The following is a 23,550-nucleotide window of genomic DNA, read 5'->3' on the forward strand; positions in this document are numbered from 1 at the left end:
AGAGACACATAAAGTACAGATAAGAGGAAAACAATGTGTACAAACGGTTGCCTTGTCGCTAGGTAGCGACTAGCGATCTCTTCCAGGCCACCGTAAGTATTAATATGTACCGTAAGTACTATACTTCTTATAATTTTTTTATAGCATACTCTGTTTAACAGTATGACAATTGTCCTCATTGGTATTATAACTTAATCTAATTTTCATAATAATTAATACATAGTATACAGACTGAGCATGACTGCAGCCAGCCGGAACCCTTCCACCCATCACATTAATTATAAACAAAGGTAATATTGCTTGAGCTTGTACTTGACCCGTTTCAAAGGAAAATTTGAAACTCTTGCTTACAGAAACTATATAGTAGGTAATTACTGGGTAATGAAGGTAGTATTTTTGGGACTGTCAGTAAAATATGATGTTTACAACGCTTGTATTTTCTTAATTCGATCCACTTTGAACGGAAAGATTTAATTCAAACTTTCTGCACATATCAAGGATCGCTGAAAACGCAATAATTTCATGAGTCTTTCTTGAGTTTTATTGAGTACTAGCTGTGCTCCGCGGTTTTACCCGCAGTGGTCCGCTCCTGTTGGTCTTAGCGAGATGAGATAGGTACCTATAGCCTTCCTCGATAAATGGGCTATCTGACACCGAAATAATTTTTCAAATCGGACCAGTAGTTCCCGAAATTAGCGCGTTCAAATAAATAAACAAAAAAAACTCTTCAGCATTAATTAATAATTAATGATTATTAATTCTTACCAGACATTTTAAATCCATCGGCACCTGGGAACGCGCTCAGCGGTGTGCTGAGCTTCCGTCGCGGCCGTAGCGGTGGTACGAACTCATTGTCTTCGTCTCCATCTGGTGGAGTGACGTGAATTGCAATGTTGTTGTCCCCTTGAGTTTTCTTGCCATTTAATTGCCATTTTATATCTGTAATTGGCCCTATCTGAAAATGAAGATTAATAGGTTTTACTAAGTACAATGTTTTGCACATGTCGAGTATTGGAGTAAGCTATCGCGTTATTGTTTTCGTTTATAATAAGTATATACTTATTATAAACGGATATAAATGATATTATATAATATCATTTATATCCGTAATAATATGTTATGTAATAAAAAATTTAAAAGTTCCTTTAATATTAAAGAAGTTCAAAAGAATTTAATACTTAATAGGTACTCAGAGTACCGAGGGACGCTATAAATATCAACATAATCTTTCAAGTTTGAAGGTATTTGTACTGGATAACAGATAGCTTTTATTATCGACATAAATCCCAAATTCATAAAATTGAAAGGCTTTGTTGAACTTTGAAGTCACAGTTTTGAAACATAAATAGGCTAAAAAAGATAAGTGGGTATTAGATATAATTACGATGGAAACGTTCTATTAATTAATTTTAATTAGGTATAACATATTGTTTGTAACTTCTAATAATGAAAGCAAAATTTTATTAAATGTTGAACTTTAGTAATATATTTGTGTAACTATGGGAACACATAATACACTCAACATGGTCAAGGCTTTCATAGAAATCAAATATTTTTCTCACAATATTACTCCGATATTACCTATCCGTGCCTTTGAATACAATAAAGATATTATTAACTTCTACAGAGCTTGCTGCACAAAGAGATTCTCGATACTTGAACGTGTATTAGAATCAAGTTATATTCAAGAATATTTATATACAGAGAAGAAGAGCAAAGTACTGAGAGTTGAATAAATGCCCTAATTTTTATTACTCTCTAAATAGTATTTACGACGGGGACTAGGTACGTGGGAAATAGTAAATTGTTATCCATTGACATATATAAGAAACTTTATCGCTTATTACCTACCTCGAGTGACCTTTTCATTTTTATTCCCCTCTATTAATCTGTCAGGCGTACACGTAAGCTTTTCACTGGATATTTGTGCCGTAAGGTGAACTGTGCTAGTTACGAGCTATTCTATGCTCATACAAATAGATTAATAATTTCGTACAAAGTTAGGTATAAGAAACAAGGGTCATATTTTTATTTCATTTTGCGTAAATTTTAGTAACAGTAGTCAACACCCATAGTGGATACCTTATACGTATTACGTAGGTATAAGGTATCTAAGGCCTAAGCGCCAAAATTAATGAGTAGAAAACGTTTATTTCGCGATTGACGTCAACGATTTGTTTTTCTGGTCAATTTAACCCGTAACTGGTGATAAGTACTTCCAATGTGATTACATTTGAAGTACCTACTCTATGTCAGAGGAGTTACTGTAATTATTGTTTTTGTATTTTCTTACAAAATGAGTTTATGGTTTTATATGTAATTTGCTTATAACCCCGACCTCGCACGAGTGGAAATTGTTCTTTACCGGATTAAAAATCGAGATTTACCTTATAACAATTAAAAATCCTATTTCATTTAGGGCCGATTTTTCAATGCTTGGATAAAACTTATCCGTCCAATAAAACACGATAATATTAAAATGTTACGTAAACTGTCAAATACGGGCAATTAGAATACGTTTTTAAAATGGTAGTTTTATACATTATTCGACGAATAAGTTTTATCCAAGCATTGAAAAATCGGCCCTTACTTAACAATTGCAGAATCCTATAAAAGACTTTATATATTCAAGGAACAAAGAAAAACCGTTCAAACAGAATGTGATAGAGGGTAGAAGAAGATGTGAGGGTAGAAAGAACAATTCAGAGTGGATTGTATTAAAAGCAAAGATCATAATTTATTAACATATATTTGTTCTTTTTAATAATTGTTTTCCAATACATGAATAATAATAATTAAGTAGACACTTTTATAAACCCGATGTATATTTTACCATAGTTTGCAAGCGCTTAAACAAGTTAAACAAAGAACTAATTCAGAAATTTTTATGTTCACTATTTATCCTGTATTTTTAAAGAATACAAACAGAAGACTGCTAAATAAAAGTTAAATTTAAAAAAAGTTTAAGAAATAAATTTTTTCTATCCTTATATTGGTTTATATTTTTTTTATACAGATACATATAAAGAAATCCCTGTTTAGATATAAGGCCACCTATCGCTAAGTAGGGATTGTTGCCCAGGCAACCGGTGAAAAACTACAAAGAAAATATATCAGTAGAAAGGACAGATGGACTAACGAAAATGCAATAGTACGAGTATAAACATAATATGAAAAGGTAAGTACGTACAATCTTAGAGTACAATGAAAAGAAATGAAAATAAACTTAACTAATTATTTTAAATATTGAGGCGTTTAATTTATTTTATTCAATTGGTGATCAGATTTATACAATAGTCCATTTAAATTGCCTTTAATAATTCGTGGGTTTATTTTTTAAAGGGTGTAACAGCACAGAGATCTTACAGGAAACATATATCTTCCTACTCATATTGTTATTATGATAATGATCATGTAAAATGTGTTTATCATGGAAAACATAAATTTTCTTTAGACACATCCCAGTAAATAATTACAGACTATTACTCAAGTCACGCATCCTTATTGTAAATGAATACTGCCATTCAATTTTCATCGACAAAATGATTGTCATAGACACTGATATATAAGTGTATAATATATTGTAAGTACAATAGATGTTGTTTAATGCGTTTTAATAGGTACTTTGCAAAATCTTTTATTATTGGTGAAGGCAACATTAATAAAAAGACGGGCGTGCAAATTGTAACTATACCTCTAATGAGTATAATATAAGAGTCACAATAGAATTGTTGTCTATTGAGACTTGAAAATTAAGTTAACTTAAGTACCTAAGTTAATACCTTGTTGATATCAGATAATATCAAGTGAAAATTTACCTATTTGCAGAAAATTTCTGTAGTTACTAGACAACACTCGCCGTTTTAATTCTCGCGAAACAATTGCGATATGCGATGTTCGATATTTTATTAGGTATCAGAAGAAAAGAAACATTCGAGCAGATTAAGTTTTATTCTGGGGATAGGAAAAGTAAGTACAGTTGTTGCGAGTCCACCATACCACACCATACGGCATACCTCATAGTCTACCGCAGCGACTGAGATCCTTGGTACTTCAAATCTGCAAAATACCTAGGCGATGTTACTAGCTCATTCCATATACAATATCTCGGCTAGCCAATGTTAAGAATTGTTCCTAAAATTTTGGCTTAAGGAGAAAATATTCTGTACTTATATGTACAGTGAAACCTGAATAAGTGGGAACCCAAGAGACCTCCAATTTTTTATCACTTATAAAGGCATTTCTTTTACCCGGTTACCCAAATAGACGTGTTTACATGACAGTCGTCTTATTTATAGAGGGTCCCACTAAGAGATAAAAATGATAAACAAAGCAATTGAAGAAGAAATTAGACTGTTTATTACATTCTCAATTCTCATAATATGTCTTAGATAATCTGATCATAATTTTTCTCACCTATAACACAGTAAATAGAATTTGTATTTATTTACTCTGGCTTAAGAGGCTATAAAATTCCAATACCAAGTCATTAAAAATATTGTTCTTAATTAATTACCAATGAATAAGGTATTACTACTTAATATCACAGGATTCACTGTATTGGACATGTGTATAGATATTATGTATAATATTAGACCGGGAGATATTGACATAAAATTTCGAGTCATTTGTAACAGGATGGCGGTTCTACAGGGGTCTTAGTACGCAATGACAAAAAGAAAAATGATGGTGTGAACGCTGGTACCAGCGGCTTAGTCGCGTGGGCGTTAGTCGAACTCGTCGGAAAAATAGCGAAAGTCAAACGATTTGTAACACAAAAATTTTAGAATTTACCGATAGCCCATAAAAAAGAAGTAGGCGGTAGTGTCATGCCATACTTTTCCGCCATACTGACGCGAATGTGTTGATTTAAATAAAACAATTATTCAACCATTTGTACCAGGCTAACTTTTGCACAGGTAACCATCGTCATGCAGCTATTTACGAAAATTGCCATGCCATACTTTTCGGACGATTCAAAATGGTCGCCATACCACCGAAAATCTGCAAAAAATTTTTATTTCGCCAAACTTTTTGTACCAGTATTGCATTTGGATTTTTGGAGAGTATTTGATAAAATGTGACCATTATTATATTTGCCATACTTCTAGTAGGGGGAAAAAGTGCTGTCATACCTACTTGAAAAATTAATTTATTATTAATTTAGATAAGTGAAGATTTCCAACACCTAGATCTTTTAAATTTTGTATTTATATTCGTTGATCCTCAAACTTACAGGAAAAATAAGTGCCATACTGTTACAAATCGTTTGACTTTCGCTATTTTCCGACGAGTTCGACTAACGCCCACGCGACTAAGCCGCCGGTACCAGCGTTCATACCATCATTTTTCTTTTTGTCATTGCGTACTAAGAACCCTGTAGAACCGCCATCCTGTTACAAATGACTCGAAATTTTGTGTCAATATCTCCCGGTCTATATGTCATACCAAGGGTCACGGCGTCATGACGTATTTAATGGTGTCCCTTCGTCCAGCATACTCACCACAACTCACCATGGAATCCTGATATTTCATGAATGTCAAAAAACTGTTCTGAAATAGTGCTAAATAGTGCCCAAAGGAAAAAAATAGTGCTCTTGTACTTGCGAAGTTATAGCCATAGTTCGATGAGTATGCTGGACGAAGGTTTCGCCCAGCATACTCACCTCCGTCCGGAGAATCTGTATACGCTTCAAACATAATTCATACTTCAAAAAATAGTTCCCAAATAGTGCCAAACGGTGCCCAAAAAGAAAAAACAGTGCTCGAATAACTTCGGAGTTACAGGCTTCGTTCAGTGAGTATGCTGGGCGTAGGTTCTACGCCCAGCATACTCACCTCAGTGCGCGAATATCGAACGAGCTATAGGAACAATTTACGTCTCAAAAAATTGTGCTTGAAATAGTGCCCAATATCAGTCCAATTTTTGCTTGACTTTTGACCTAGAAAACCATTAAATTTGATTGTAAACTTCTACATACATTACATTGAGTACAGTCGAATACAATATTATTAACTTTCTTTCTAACAATTTTTGTCTTGTGTAAATTATTTGTTTTGTTATATTGTCTATGTACTTTAGAATCGCAATATTATTAATTACACATTATTTTAATAATACTTTATAATAATATGATTAAGCCTTCGCGCGTCGCATGGGACCCCGGTAGCTAGGAACAATGATTTTTTCTAGATCACGGCGCTTGAAGGATTAAGATATCAAATGAAGTAAATCATGCATGAAAAATAAAGTTGCTGTTATTAATGCTTACATTACAACTGACAAAATTATTCAAAATAATCATTTTCCGGATCAAGGACGGTACCACAACGTTTACAGAATTGACCTGTATTCCTCATGTGATAAAGTTCAATATAGTGTGGCAGTAATGGATGCACGTACGGTCAATAGGTATGGGGCTTACGACGCGCGGCGCCCGCGACGCTGAACATTTTTTTATATGTATATTATATACAATATTAAAACTACAATTTTTTCTATTTACATTGATTATATTATGAATGTTAACAAAAGCTGTGAACTAGTTAACTAGAATTCTGATTACTTTGGCCCTTTAAATAGTAATAAATAACGTAAGTAATTAAAAATGTTTTTTATTGCTAAACCTTTCATTGATGAAACTATTGGAAAGAGTTTTAAAAATTTGTATAACTATGTCACAGTACTAGTTTTGACTGGTTATAAGTTTTGTCTGCAACATATATACAAAAAGAAACTGTATAATTTCCTTTTTACAATTTTTCAAGATATTAATTTTATTGGCTGCAAATGACTGTTTTTATTCAGACAAACACACAATGCAATGAAGTAATAGACTTCATTTACGCTTAAAGTTTCATTCATTTATTATTATTTATAAAATATATAATAATGCATTTAATCGAAAGTTTTTGACATGTGAGAAAATACCATAATTATTTCCAATAACATGAAGTCTACAATTAGAAAGTTTAATATTTTTGTCCAAAAACATATTGTGTCGACGACTGTACCCCATTTTACGTTAGTATGTAGAAGTTTACATTAAAATTTAATGGTTTTCTAAGTCAAAAGTCAAGCAAAAATTGGACTGATATTGGGCACTATTTCAAGTACAAATTTTTGAGACGTAAATTATACCTATAGCTCGTTCGATATTCGCGCGCTGAGGTGAGTATGCTGGGCGTAGAACCTACGCCCAGCATACTCACTGAACGAAGCCTATAACTCCGAAGTTATTCGAGCACTGTTTTTTCTTTTTGGGCACCGTTTGGCACTATTTGGGAACTATTTTTTGAAGTATGAATTATTTTTGAAGCGTATACAGATTCTCCGGACGGAGGTGAGTATGCTGGGCGAAACCTTCGTCCAGCATACTCATCGAACTATGGCTATAACTTCGCAAGTACAAGAGCACTATTTTTTTCCTTTGGGCACTATTTAGCACTATTTCAGAACAGTTTTTTGACATTCATGAAATATCAGGATTCCATGGTGAGTTGTGGTGAGTATGCTGGACGAAGGGACACATTTAATGCTATATTTTAATGAAGTGGAATTTCTTGTTATCTAGAACCGATTAATGCGTGGTCCAATACACACTAACTTGGTAACAACCATTCGCAAATAAGTTTATAACAAGATGTTTACAAACATGTAAGTATATCAATATAATTAGTATTTGAGTTACGATTTGTTGTCATGTTACTTGATATTCCAGTGTACTGAAATTCGAAGAGTGTTTACATCTTTAACAATTAACAGTCTCCTATTTTAAAGCTTTAAATAAAATGTATTTTTTTTATAATCATGATCATTCTGCTGTAGCATAAACCTTTTTCACAGATTAGATAATACGTAACCTTTGTTTATGTTACCTTGAGGAAGAGAATCAAATGAATAAAGATTCATTCCCCTCATTAAATATGTATTTCTAATTACACAATATGATATTTCTCTGTTTGCCTCGGTTCCAACCAGCTACACATCTATACTAATATTATAAAGCTGAAGAGTTTGTTTGTTTGTTTGTTTGAACGCGCTAATCTCAGGAACTACTGGTCCGATTTGAAAAATTTAGGCTATATATATCATCACGCTAAGACCAACAGGAGCGGAGCAATGCGGGTGAAACCGTGCAGAACAGCTAGAAGCCTATATTACTCGGGGATGATTTTATTGAGATTTCGTTTTCTAATGACGAAATAATTTTCTGTATTGGTTCAGTAGTTTCGGAGCCCATTGAATGCAAACAATGAAAATTTTCCTCCATATTTCTTTATCTGACCGAGTTTACGGATACAGCTTTACGGATAATGGTTATAGTTTACATGTAACTTGTAAGTATACAAAACTATATATTTCAGGCACCACAATATTAGTCTATTAAATATTATGTTACGATCAAAGATAGAAAATGCTCATTGGGCAGCTTGAGTTGTGGTCACTAACACTTTCATATCGCGAATTTAATGTTATCGCCTCTATGAAAATGCTCACGGCTTTTCTTTATATTTTCAATAAAAATTGAAATAAAACATTTCATTTTATATATTGGTATAAGTGATAATAAATTTTATTACTATATTCAATATAGAAAATAAAATTTAGGTAGGTACTTGACTTCTCTATAGCTTATGCTCAAACCAATAAAAAGTACCTTTTTATTGCTCTGAGAGCTTACTTTATTTAATACGTTAACTCTAGGGATGTAACGATACATGATTTTGCCGATACGATACCGATACCGATATTTGTAGTAATGTATCGGCGATACCGATACCGATACCGATATCGATGGCTTGGTAGAAAAATAAATAGTGAATTATGCATAAAAAGTTACCAACATTTAACAGAGACAACTGTTAATCGTATTCTTTTAAATAAAAATGCCAAATCAAAAAACAACAAAACCATTTATTTTAGTATTATTATTTTACAAAGTCAGTTAAACTTTAAGTAATACCATGTAATACACATACAATCAGTACCTAATAAAAGTTTACTATTGGTAGAGTTTTTTCAGAAAACAAAGTGCGCACGCGCGGGCGGCCTCCCGCATCGTTCATTGGGCGCGGGTTTTTGAATTTTTTGATATCAAAAAAATTGGTTGTTACCTACTCGGCAGCCGCGATACACGCGACATGCGCTACACAGACCAAAAAGTTTGAGACGATGTAATAAAAGTTTCACTTTAAAATAAAAAAAATTCAAAATTATTTATTTCTTTCCTTTACATAAACAAATTTGTGATTGGAACACTCCTAGTAAGCAAATAAAATGCTTGTGTCAGGAGGTTCCGCTCTTCCTTAACACTATTACAGAAACAGAAATAAAACAATATGAATGAATACAATGCAAAAACATAAAAGAAAAGAAAGAATTTAATAAAAAAATATCGGTATCGGTTGATTTATTATCGGCGATACCGATATATCGGCTTGCCGATTATATCGGCCGATATATCGGTATCGGTATCGGTATCGTTACATCCCTAGTTAACTCCATTAAATAATTCTGAATTATTTTCATTTATGTATAGAAGGAATGTACTTATTTTACAGGTATTCTGAAGTTCTTTTCGATGTTTGAAGATAATGTGTAATCATTAAAATAATAAAACTGCACTCACACATACTCTATACATTTAAAAAAAGAACGTAATCAATAACTATCTTTTATTGTGATGAAATGTTTGTGTGAATTTTTTTTCACCAGGCTCGGGGATAAAGCGTTTTGTTATGTAGCTACACTTTTTTTTGATAATCCACTTGTGAACATCCACAAAAGAAAACAGTGAAATCATGCGAGGCTTAAATTTGTTTGTGTATCGGAAATCCATCTAGTCAGCCAATTTAAATTTGGATATGTTCGATGGTAAGTTAGTCATTAGTGATGCTACGAGAGTGTGGCATGTTGCTCGATACGTAAAGGTCGTGATGTCGCTATGTTACTAATGTTAATTCAGCGTTTCAATGCTACTGATAAGTTTTCACGCTCACAGAATACTTAATCAGCCCTTAGCAGGAAATTTCGAACAAATGGAACGACTGTATGAATTCATACTTCCATATTGGATCTGTTTTTACTTTATTTCATTTGGGTCGCAATTATTATGTGTAAAGTAAGTTTTCGTTATAGATTTTTGTAGATATTTTTCCCAATCGAATTAGAATCTGGAACTTGCTGAATTTCAACGTGCGTATCAACTAATTACAGCAATTTTCATACTTATTTTTAATTTTTTTCTGCTTGTATAGAAGGTAAAATATTATTCATTTGATACAAGTACGATGATTAACATTAATCCGATATACATATAGATTAGGTAATATACGATTTAGGTAGTTACCTATAAGAAATGAAGCGGAAACTGGAATGATGAAAATCTAGTCTTTCCTCCCTAACGACCTCTCGCTAATGCCTCTAAGGTTATTTTTAATTTTTCCTTCATTCAATATCTTTATATCAGATATATAATGAGATCAATCAACTTAATTAATAAAACAAAAATTAAAAATAAAACGCTTGAATTATAATTCAACGAAAAATGGTCATTGCTAGCGATAAAAAGCAGAATTTTTTTGCGACAATGTTTGAATTTTGATAATATAACTAAACAGTCCCTGGCTTAATGACCACTTTGTAGCCTATGTTCATAGATACCCGCGATATGGCTTTTTCGTTATCATCCGATAACGAATAATGATGTCAAGCTAATAAATAAAGCATGAAAGTCGAATAATAATACGTCAGGATTAAAGGACATTCTGTCCTTGATTGCTCTCCTTTTATAAGCAACTTTAAAGTCAGGTTGTTACTTATAAACTTCTTAAATATTAAGGAGATTTTAACATTTGAATGAAGTAGATAATTATTTCAGAATATTTTGAAACTAAGTTTTAATCCTCGTCTAAATAGTATAATATAATAAGGTTCACCATTTTATTTTATACTAGGTTTCCGCCCGCGGCTTCGCCCGCGCAGTCAAAGAAAAACTCGCATAGTTCCCGTTTCCGTGGGATTTCCGGGATTGCGTCATTTTCCCGGGATAAAAAGTAGCCTATGTCCTTTCTCGGGATTAAAATATCTCCATACCAAATTCAATTAAAATTGGTTCAGTAGTTTAGGCGTGATTGAGTAACAGACAGACAGACAGTTACTTTCGCATTTATAATATTAGAGTATGGATTATTTTGCGCCTTTATTTACTTACCACTGATTCATTATTATTTCTACTTTTATATTTCCTGTCCTGTGGAGTCATAATGCTGGCCAAGACCTTTGCTTCGCCGATTAGAGCAGTGATGTATTTAGTTTTTCTTCTTTTTTCCTTTTAATAGGTGTTGCATTTATGGACGCGATATGTCTGTGGACGCGATCATAAAAACCTCGATGAAAAGAGGAACGTTACTTGTTTTGGTTTTCGCAACACATTCGGGTTGTATTAACTGAGAAAGAACTATTTTATTTCTTTATTGACAATGACAAATAAGGTAGGTGAGCTATAAGTTCATATTTCGCAATAAAATATTTTTCATAAGTTTTCATATTATTCTATCTTTTACACATATTGTTAAAGCGTAGTTTAGTAATTAGTTGCAAACTTTAGTTGAATAAAATTTAAAAATCAATTGAGAACAAACATGTAAGTAATTAGTTGTTTAAATTATAGATAAAATCTATATAAGTACGAGTATAAGTATATAACTAGATATACCTACCTCAGATTTTATCTAGAAGCAATGTAGTACTGCTATAGAAGCTTATCATTGGAATGCTGCGTTTAAAAACTATTAATGGGCTAAGGACTCCAGCCCGTTATACACGTATGTCGTTCCCTGGTACTTACTACTTGGTATGATAACGACGTTCTCGCTAATGGCTAAAGAGGTTTATCTTTAATAGCTGAGGCACTGTGGAGATATTTTAATCCTAAAAAGTACACAATTTTCTAGTTTACCTACCTTTACCTACCTTTTACAAGCGACACATTAAAATTAAAGAGAACGGTTACACGCCGCAGCTGTTGCAGCGCAGAAATGAAATCTGCATAAAACATTCGCTTGCTATTAGATTAGGAATACGTTCAAATATTGAACAAAGTTATTTTGATTAGTATGTAATGGCATTAATAGTGTATGAAAAAAAAAACCGGCCAAGTGCGAGTCGGACTCGCGCACTGAGGGTTCCGTGCAAACCTGCAAGGTTTTTTATGGTTTTCGTAATTTTTCCTTTATCTATGCTATAAGACGTTGCTTCGTACCAAATTTCAAGATTCTGAGTTCACGGGAAGCACCCTGTAGGTTTTGATTCCCTTGCAAGTGTCGAAAATTTGCGGCATAAACGGCTGTATCTTTTGATTGCGTTGGCTTAGAAGTTTAATTTTTTCACAGCTTCAAGGGACAGTAGACCTGAGTAATTGATATAAATTTAAGCTTCATACCTCCACGCGTTCCTGAGAAAAAGGGTCTTGACAGACGGACGGACGGACGGACGGACGGACAGACGGACAACAAAGTGATCCTATAAGGGTTCCGTTTTTTCCTTTTGAGGTACGGAACCCTAAAAACTGTTATGAGTTGTCTTACTAGTACTCGCTCTCTGTCTGGATATCTAGACGATCTTTTTATCATACCACTTACCATGTGTGTTGTGCTGGCTGCGCTATGCCCATTACGAGACAAATTTAATCAATTTAGGGTAATAAACGGAGAGGAGAATTGCAATATTAGATTTTAAACACAAATGAAATTGCAATGTTAACATAGTCTCACTTATTGCATAATTGGATAAATCGCGCGCTTTTACGGAACAATAGCGACTGTAACGACATTATTAACATCACAATATGGGAGATGCAAACTATGTTGAACTAAAATGGTGTTTTGCTCCATGCAAACACTCGGTTCAGTCGTGTTATCTGTTTGAAATCACTATAATGCCAGTTCTTTGTCACGTACAAAAGAATTGCTATATATGTATTTTATTGTATAAGTACCTACAGTTTCACAAAAACATTTCAGCAATGGAAGATATTATTAGATAGCTTATTTTGTCATTTTCCAATTTTAGAATGCCCATTGTAATAAGTATATATGCGACATTATGTTCTGATCAGGTTTCACCTTTAGCGACCCGTGAAACTGTTTGGAGGAATAAACTGAATAAAAAAATGGATAAGTATGACAATGAATTGCTACTTCTAGTAGTACGGGTCACTGTACTCTCATTGACACACCAATATAAAAGGACACAAAACTCTATTGGTTGAGCGTTGAATAAAGCCATGGGTGATATGCACAATTTATGTAGTAATATTTAGATCTATTTTATTTTGTTGCTTCCAAACGATATTTTTTTATTTGTCACAATTCCGAATAATCGGATAAGTACTTACTTATTTTGTTGAATACCTATTTTATGCAAAGGACTAAGAATAATAATCAGTGCCATGTTTAAATTTTACCATATATAATCTATATGCAAATAACTATCGTAAAACAAGCTGATTACTTTTGTTAGAAATGAATGTGTTTGGGACAATGAGCACAGTTTCTGGAAGCGAAATTAGTAATTTTATCGATTTAACTCCTCACCTCGACCGTCGACGAGTTGGTTCATGGTTGGAAGTTGGAAGTAGACGGTACATTATTATTTTTACGCACACAAATATTCATAAATCATAGAGGGCAAATTTACATTTAGATAGGGAATAAAATTTCAAACAAACGCGCTGCTCTGATTAAACTCGTGGAAGACGCGTTAATATTTTTTTGCTTTTTCTAAAATTATCACCTTACGAGCTGATTGTATGTATAATTCTTTGTTCTTCGTTTAATGTGATAGTTGTTTACACGCGCAGGAGTCGGCCATCATAAACGGAAACTGATTCAACGTATCTGCTTTGGCGTTATCTAATTTAATTACAAGCGGAACTTGGAATTCCTTTTGTCTGCAAATCATGCGTTAACATTAATTGTTATACTGTTCCACGGTCTGTTTGTTAGAACTAATACCTATGTTTATCCTATTTATATCAATAAAGATTACAGATATTTTTTAGTATTACCTATGCATCAACTGTCTAAACAGTTTAACCATCATAATGTTTGAATAACCAAAACTTGTTATTATCAACAATATGCGCAATAAATACTACAAATTGAATAATTCATCTTGATTTAAGGGAACACTTAATTTGTTAATATGTATTTTAATCGTATTATCCTACGTGCTGAGTCAAGTCATCTGACTCATGAATTCTGTTATATTGTTCCGCTTTGTCTCGCAATTCGACAAACAAAGCATTGTATTATAAATTCACACTAAGTAGTGGAGGCTGAGGTCGTGCGACCTCTACACGCCTGCTTATCAAAACCCTATCTCATAATTATGGGATTTTCAGTTGGTTAGATTGTATTATAGAACTAACTTCTAGAACTTTCCACATTCGTACTTTTGTGTCTAACGCTTCTTCAGGAATAATACCATAGAAATGTTATCGAATGCTATGAAATAGTAAGTATCTACATAGGTTTTAAAAACACAATTTTTGCTATAGCTTTGTCCTTTAGAATCATTGTGGATAAAATGTTACCTGCAGAATCGATTTAACCTTATTAAAGACATCAGCAATCAGATAACGAACTTGCTGTATCTGCTTAATTATTAGATAGATAACTTACATAACCACCTAGATTTGTACCTACATATTGAGAAACACCAATACATCTCTATTTTTTAAGTTATTTATTTGAGAGTAACGTAGATGTACCTATTCGACTTTATGTGAGAGAAGACTGAGCGTTCACACATAACATGAATAAGGTCACGTGTTTGGTCTTACGGGAATTTCACAGCAATGGACATAAGATTGGAAATATCATATCCACGATATTTATATTATTGTTGATATGTATATCAGATCCTTGATACAGTGGTGTATGGTGTAGCTTTACAGCCAAAACGTCTTGGATGCGATCTCCTGACTTAACAAATTTTGTTTGGCAGGCTACAAAAAGATAAGGTTAAATCTATCAGTAATTCAGGTGGGTAATGGCTCAGCTCTTTATCCTATCGAAGTCACATTTCGACTCAAGTTTAAGCCGGATCTACATAACTAACATTTTCTTCGGTCTTCCGATATTATGTTCCCCTCATGATTCCAAAATCCATTTAACTTTGGCAACGCAGCTGCGAGTGTCGTTTATCGTAGGGAAACTCGTATAGTCGCTTGCACTCTTTTGCCATAAAAAATCCTTTATAAATTATTACTCAGCATGCAAATATTATATAAGTACATAGACAGATTTTCGAGTCATAGTTAGTCTGTATTTTAAACACTTAAAAGAGTATTTACGTTAGTCAATACAAATTATTCATGTACTTAGGTAGATGTTGAAATACTTGGGGTATAATCTATTTCTTATTCAAAGTAAAATTCATCGACTGCTATATATTATATTAATCCTTTTAAAATATAACTTATTTTGAATTCAATTTTGCTGATGATTTTTCGAAATTTATTACTGCGGTACTTAAGAAGAAGACATAACTAAAAAATTAAACAAACCATATTGCACGCCTCATAAGCGAAGCGTTGAGGTGGGTACTACTGTCACTTCGCGCAAAACATCTGATTTTTCAAACTTAAAATGTCTTTATGTATCATACATTGCACTTGTAAGATAATACATACACACACATATTAAGAAAAAACACTATTTTTAACGTTCATGATATTTTTGATGTCATTTTTGTTATTTAAACAAGTTAAAAAACAGTTTAAAAAAGTTCTGTCTTGGACGTCCGTGTGTCTGTATGTGCGGATCCTTTTTCTTGTTAACACGATAGCGACCGAAATACTTTACTAATCGAGTCTTTTTTTTTCTCTTACGCTTGAGTATGCTCAGGAATAGAACCCTTTCATTTTTTTGTTCAGGGTCTGATTCGATGTGGTTTAATTGTTATTAAATAAACAAAAATAATAATTAATAAATATTTATTAAAAAAAAATTATGAGGCGTGCACTTTTGGATTTTCCAAATTATTTATTTTTATTAAGAGGAAATTTAAATCATCTAACAGTTGTGTTAGTCTAACACACATAGGTAACTTCTTCTGATTCCATCAGATACAAGAAGTACCTACCTGATTTTAAGAATTAACACATGTAAATTTGCTATACGTGTAATATATAAAAAAGGGTTATGTAACTATGCTATACCACAGATAAAGTAAAGTTTTACATGGTTTTACAAACAATTTGCTTCTGTTTGCGCGATGCGTTCGTGACACAAATCCATCCTGTTTGTAATGCTAACGCATTCACGTTTATCGCCCATTCGTGAACTATGCGATACAGAAGTCCTTTGGTAACATTAAACGATATTAAATTCTGATCACTCCTTTGAAATGGTTTTCGTTAAATCCCTGCCCTACTTCTCTTAACACAATAAAGACATTAGTCTCGAAAATCTCGTTCTTTTTATTTTATATAAATGTAAATATTATGGATTAGCTTTCCAGCCTTTCGTCCGCGATGTTTAAAACTAAAAAATAATCTAAATCTACAAATTAGCATTAAGTTTTTCCTATGGGGACGATATGTTCAAATTGTGAAGAAATCCTCTTTCTTAAAAAAAAGATCGAATGAAATATAAATTAGTTACTATGTAACTAAAACTGCTAAAACCTTCCTGGAGAAGTACGCTATCTTTTGTTGAAAACAGAATGAAAATCAGTGCATTTTTTTGAGTGATGTCGCAAATAGAATGACAGACATATATACCGAGGAATACCCATAATCTTATAGTATATAAAATTCTCGTGTCACAATGTTAGTCTGCATACTCCTCCGAAACGGGTGGACCGATTCTCATGAAATTTTCTGTGCATATCGGGTAAGTCTGAGAATCGGCCAACATCTATTTTTCATATGTACCACCACAGACTAATAATAATATACTACGTATACAAGTACCACGGGCGAAGCCGGGGTGGACCGCTAGTATCAGTATATTATTGAACAACAAATACTTATTTGAAAACAATTATCGTTTTTATACCTATTTTTACATGTTTTATGAAAATAGAACGAAATGTTTTCTTTTGCATAACGTAAGTATTCATTTAAAAAAAAATGTAATGTTACAAAATAATATGACATAGTTCCACCTAGTAATTCATCACTGAAATGAAATGAAATGAAATAAATTTATTTGTCCATTTGTCCACGACTGGTTGTCGTCTAGGTTTAATCAATTCGTCTCCTTGATTTAAATGAAATATGTTTTTAATTCTCCAAATAGGGTGCAAGAAAAAGAATAATTGAAAAAGTTTCCCGGAAAATGGAAAATTCTATGAAACCTGAAGTCTTAAAAACGGAACAGAAAATACCTTTGTTCTTACCTTGTCGGATAAAACGTAATTGATTTATTATTGGGAATATTTTAACATTTTCCGCCATATCATCTCAATCATATCTACATTATAATGGATAATAAAGTTACCTGAAAACAAATAGGTAACCGTATTTCCCTATAGATACCTATAAACTAAGCCTATACGTTGTTACGATATTAATTAATTCCAAATTGTTATTGATCACGATTACATTTTGTATGCCTAATTAGAGGAATCTTTCTTTCTATTCTTCACATTTTATATAAGTCAAAAATATTTCTCTGATGAATACAGATTGAGCAAGCGATTTTATTTCAAGGTGGTTCTAATATAATATTACATTGTTTTGTGTTTTATTTTTTGTACAATGTTAAAATTGTTGACCCTATTATCGCCTTTATATCGCTGAGGCTAGGATTTAATAGGATTGAACACTTATAACGGGGAACGTTATTAAGTGCGAGAGTATTTTTGTGCCAAGGCCCGGCACAGCGAGGAATCGATACCTACTTGTAAATTAAATTTCATCCTGAAGAAATGTAACTGGAAAAGCTGTGTATTATGTCAGCAAAGAGCCGCTGAATAAAAGTATTTTTCTCGTCACTATGTATATTACTGTTCACAACCACGTTTGTTGTAATATACACTACAATTTATTTTATTTTATGACTCGTACGACTCACTTCTACAAGATTCAGTACCATTACAATGAATAGGTAAATTAAACGTCACATTTAGATAGTATTTATGTATTTGATTGTTTTGCATTTGACTCGGCTTTTGAACACTATTTTGAATGCTCGGATGGCCTGTTTAGAACTTTTATTTTTTCTTTGTTACTGCAAATTGAAAGTTTCTTTTTAATTTATAATTTTCAATATGTTTATTCATATTCACTTCAAAAATATAATGCTCTACGACAATATCCAGTATCAATATCCATATACTTTCAACGTTTACTTCGTTAATTTTTAAGTATCGAGATTTTGATTTCTGAGTAGGTACTTATATTATAATTAATCTTTATTAAACATAACGCTGTGCTTCCTTAAATTTATTAAGGTGATGAATTAATTTTTCTAACATTTACGGCCCTTTTTAAACCTTCGTAATTTTTATATTATTAAAGTTGTCGCGATGAAAATTCTTGACAAGAAAGTTCAATAGTAACACAATACGTCTACCGTTTTAGAAACATGATTCCATGATATTTTCTCGATAGAAAAAAAATACAAAGTTCTCATTGTTATTTTTTTATAATCTCTGGCATCTTCAAAATAACAAACGTAAAGTTACGACTTTTTGGATATTAACTATAAAATATATAACCTATACGTCTACCGAGTTAGAATTTTGAAATATGCGATGGTTTTGAAATAAACAAGAAATACTTGAAATTAGCGCGCGACCAGCCAATATAGCGTGAGCCACCCTGTACCTTCCTACCCCGATCGCTGCACGAGTCATTCCCGCTACGGCCGTCACACGGGGAACTTGTGTCGCTCGCGCAATCGTAACAAAGGGTGACAACACGATAAGACAAAATGAGACAAATCGGGACAATAAAGAAAATAAGAGGAAGAAACATAAAGGTTGGAGGAAAAAGAATGCTCACAATTGGAACAAATTAATGAAGTAAGTTGGTTTTATTTTAAATTTGATGATATTTATATTATAGACGATGTTTGATATGTACCCCTGTTTTAGGTACATAACGAATGTGTAAGATTTTTTCATGTATAGCATAGATAATCTTTTCAGAAATTCGGAATCCAGAAGGAAAATAAACCCACTGATTGTTCACAATGTGAACCCACTCCTTCGTAAGTACCTTCATTCAGTCAAAAATGTATGTTATCAACGCTCTACTGGTTTTATCGCATGATTCCATTTTTAGCAAAAAGCAACAACGTGCAAAGAAATAAAAAATCATGGTGAACTTAGTGGAAGTATGGTGGACGTAATAACTAATATGGAACAGGAGCTCATTGGAGTAGTATTATATTAAAAAAAAAATCAAGAATTACATTTCTTAGTAGGTGGTAGATACGTATGTTGTATAAAGAATTTGATGTTGATATTTATTTCATTTATACTTACTATACCTGTGCGGTAAATTGCTTAGTACTAAAACAGGTTTATATTCATATAAATTATATGTGAAAGTTTTCATTTCGAAAAATTTTGTGTATATTAAATTAAGTTCCTGGGTGATCTGGAAACACAATTGGGCCCGGAAGATGGCGCTGCAGTCACTCCTCCTAATCAATTATGTATTTTTATTGTTAGAAAGTAAACTTAATTTAATGTTTATAATACATTATTATTGGTATAAATAAGCCAGTGTTCGTCTCACATTGCTGTACCTGCCTACCTACCCTACCAGGGCCTAACTTTGTTCTGGCTATTTTATTTTGATTATTTGTAATGAATAATTACAATTATAATAGAGTGCAAAAAATAAATACATGCGTCAATATATTTTGTGTTTTTTTTAAAACAATTGTTTTATTTAAAAAAATATCATTCCGACCGCGGCTTTGCCCGCGTGGTATTAGGTTATATCGTGAATCCTGTTTTATCCCACAGAAGTTCGGATAAAAAGTATCCTATGTGTAAATCCAGGCAATTAGCTATATTTTATCAAAATTGGTAATGTAGTCTTATGTTTTTTACGTGATTAAGTAACAACTAACAAAAAAATATACAAATTAACATCCAAAGCTTCGCATCAGTCTTACTGTATTATTGATATATTCCACTCTTGACTTTGACTGAGAAGAATTAGGGTTTATAACTTCTTTCAGAAATAGTACCTTTCATTTCTGGGCATGATGCAATATCTACGTCAGCATCAAATTCTATCTTAATCAATTCAGTATTCCGCGTTATTGAATACCATTTCATTTTTTCAGAGTAAAAATATTTTTTGTTATTTTAAAAATTATTTATAACCTATATTATTTTGTAATAAAGTAAACATTACGAAATAATAATAATTATTAATAGTGTCTAACTAAGTAGTTGTTAAAAAGAAGAGTATTTGTTTATAAGCAAGAAAATAAAACCAATAAATCAACGATTAAATATATGTATAACAATATAATAGCTGTAGGACGATTGACGACTCCATACATGTTTGTCCCGAGTCGGCCAGCGGCAGCGCGGCGAGTTTGCAAGATTGACTTCGCGCACACCCGCGTTCGCGATAGCGAGCTATTAGACTCCGCCCACCAAGCAGTGGATTTTTTTTGTGTATCGTCTTAAGATCGATTGGAAAATAATTATATGTATATTTATTCTTTATTCAAAACATCCGCAATGAAGGGGATATATTTCAATTACATAATTACATTGACATTGAATTACGTGAATTGTAGTAATCCTGAAAATTGGTAATTAACACAAAATTTTGTACTGAATAGTCAGCATATTTTATAAGATCTATTAAAGCGAAGGGTTTTAATCAACAAAAGTTATTAAGATTTAAGACCCTTTTTCAGAGCTAAAGAATAAAATTTAGATCTATTTCTACGAGTACTCTTCTATAAGGTTAGGTATTTATAAATTAATCATATTCCCCAGTTAGGCATTGTTGAAATACTTCTTTTTTAGAAGAAATTTATTAAATAAATACGCTCGGGAAATGAAAATATGCCAGATATCCTATGGATCGGTTACTGTGTGAAATTATATTATGTACCTACACTGTTATAAGGTTTGCAGGTTGGTAACATTTGTATAATTCACTCCATTTAATTAAATTTATTATTATTTACGCAAAATAGCAAATTATATAAGAACAGACGAATATCCATAAAAATTATTATCCAAATAAAATAACAAAAAATTGCAGTTGTGACAATTTAGCATGTATGCAGGTACGTGTGCATATACAGGGTGTCCCACTGTTGGTATACTAAGCTCAAAGGAGGTAATAGTTTTGCATACGCTGAGTACGTAAAAAATACTTATAAAATTCCAGACCAATTTTTTTTTCAAAAAGATGAATTCTTAAAACTCTATGTGTACCTACACCCAAAACAAACAACCCGCCCAACTTTGCTGACAGCACGTGAGCTATCGTTTAAGATTATGTTTTCATAGACAAAATGCTCACATTAGAGAAGCGGTATATGCCGGCTATGCGAAGCTAGAGAAGAAAAAATGGATTTTCAGGAAAAATTTTGCAAAAAATTTTTGACGTAATTTTTTTGTTTAAGTATTTTTTACGTGATCAGTGGCGTCTTTCCAAACTATACAAGGCCAGTACGCAACGGTGTGAAACTAATCACGTATAAATTGGAAATAACTTTTTTACAAAGTTCTTCCAATCTATACAACAGCAGTACGCAAATACTCGCGTATACTTTGTAGTGAAGTAAGTAAGAATAACGCTCCAAAATATACAGCGCCAATACGCATGCGGACTAATCGTGTATGTTTCGAAGTAAGCGTGGCGTCTTTCCATTGCTCGCGTTTATATTATTGATTGGTGTCGGGGAGATGTAGTGTATTTGCATTATGAATTATCTGTGCGTGATAATATTTACTAAGTGGGTATTTGAAAAATAAAAAGTCAGTCTTGATTCTAGCCGGTGTACATTATTTATTCCCGCATTGATTTCCTCATTCATCTTTTAAATATAACATATTGCTGTTTTGAAATCTATTATTAAAATGCATGTGTATTGTGTGTATAATGTTGCGAACTGATCGTATATTTTTTGTATCGAGGATGCTTGTGTCTTCGTTCCCGACTATACTGCACGACTTACAATTGAAAAATGTAAGAATCTAATAAGTCCAGAAGAAGACGGTTGCGAGGCGACGGAGCCCCGCTTCGCGGGGTTCCTATTTTTGTGTAGTTAAAAAAAACACGAACCTAACCTAACCCATAGGTAACATCTGTTACCTATTTATTTTTCTAAGCTTATTACCTAATAATATTAATATTATTCCATATTTTACTGAATCAATCAAGAAGAATAAAACTAGATAGACATAGCTGTACAAGTCTTTGATTGCCTATATATTTATTATTTCGCTCAAGCGTAAGTGGTGTAGTAGCTATATTTAGTTATACATATTTTGCCTACTGATCGTGTATAGTTTGGAACGTAGAAGTAAGCATCCGCGTTACAAAGTATACACGATCAGTACGCAAAATTCGTGTATATATTGTAATAACAAACTTAAAAACAGCATTACAAAGTATACACGAGCAGTTTCCTATGGTTGCGTTCTGGCTATGTATAGTTTGGAAATACGCTGATCAGTGTATGCAAAACTACAAGTCCCTTCGCGCTTAGTATACCAATAGTGGGACACCCTGTATAAACGATCTATAATCCTATGGATATAGCTTTATGATATAATTATGTAGATTTTTTGCTCGTTTCTGTTCTTTTGGAACAAATTTAGATACGGGTTGTATCCTATGAGATTGAGTACCTAATTAACTTTTATGTCACAAGGGTGTCCGGATAGTACTACCACAGCACTAGGTATTAAAAAAACCTAAGTAGTACGTAGGTATACTAATTAGTAATTACTAGTTAAGTATAAATATATTGTTAAGTTTTTTATAAGACAAAAAGCTTTTTTTATATTGGACTTACGTAAGTACAAGGTCGGCTTGTCCAGTTTTATCAGAAACATCCCTTCATAAAGTTTAATTACTGAATACTAGGAAGTTAGGAACATATTATAGGTGCCTTATAACTAATATAAAAAGTAAAAACCATTAAAAACAGAAGAAAATGCCATATATGTATTTTCATAATGAAAAGAAACGACAAGATAAAATAAATTTATGAAATATTCTTAGATATAAAATATTCTTAGATATAAAAAAAAAATATCATTTGGATTAATGTATGAAAATGAAAAAGTTCTCTTTGATCAATTAAACGGTTGTTATGAGGGCAGCTACCTCGTCTAATACGAGAAAAATAGATAATAGGTAAGCCTTTGAATAATTTTGTTAACATCGATAATACTCTATGCACAACTATAAAACCACATTACTGAAATAAATTCCAATTAGATTATCTATTCGACAATAATTCAAGAGAACCGAGACGTAGGTAATTTTGTGATAAATATGCAAAGGAGATAACCAGCAAGATGTTTTTTAAGAT

At 32.4% G+C, this 23,550-nt stretch overlaps 1 protein-coding gene and 1 long non-coding RNA gene across 2 annotated transcripts in view; one reads left to right on the forward strand and one right to left on the reverse strand.

Moving 5' to 3' along the window:
* The window catches only part of LOC149490502 (anti-apoptotic protein NR13-like), a 35,890-nt gene that overhangs the window by 11,132 nt on the left and 1,208 nt on the right, over window positions 1-23,550 (reverse strand). The window contains exon 2 of the mRNA XM_089705398.1: window positions 766-955. Within this exon, the coding sequence (XP_089561524.1) occupies window positions 766-772 (7 nt within the window). The 5' untranslated portion in view covers window positions 773-955. The remainder of the gene's footprint in view (window positions 1-765; window positions 956-23,550) is intronic.
* On the forward strand, window positions 18,522-19,538 carry LOC149490503 (uncharacterized). The gene is made up of 3 exons (XR_016317676.1): window positions 18,522-19,042; window positions 19,169-19,230; window positions 19,305-19,538. It is a non-coding gene; the product is annotated as an uncharacterized LOC149490503 (long non-coding RNA).

The sequence above is a fragment of the Colias philodice genome, chromosome 2 (genome assembly GCF_061535455.1).
Source record: "Colias philodice isolate Cphi_HAF_F1 chromosome 2, ilColPhil1 Martin Lab GWU primary, whole genome shotgun sequence".
NCBI classification, from domain to species: domain Eukaryota; kingdom Metazoa; phylum Arthropoda; class Insecta; order Lepidoptera; family Pieridae; genus Colias; species Colias philodice.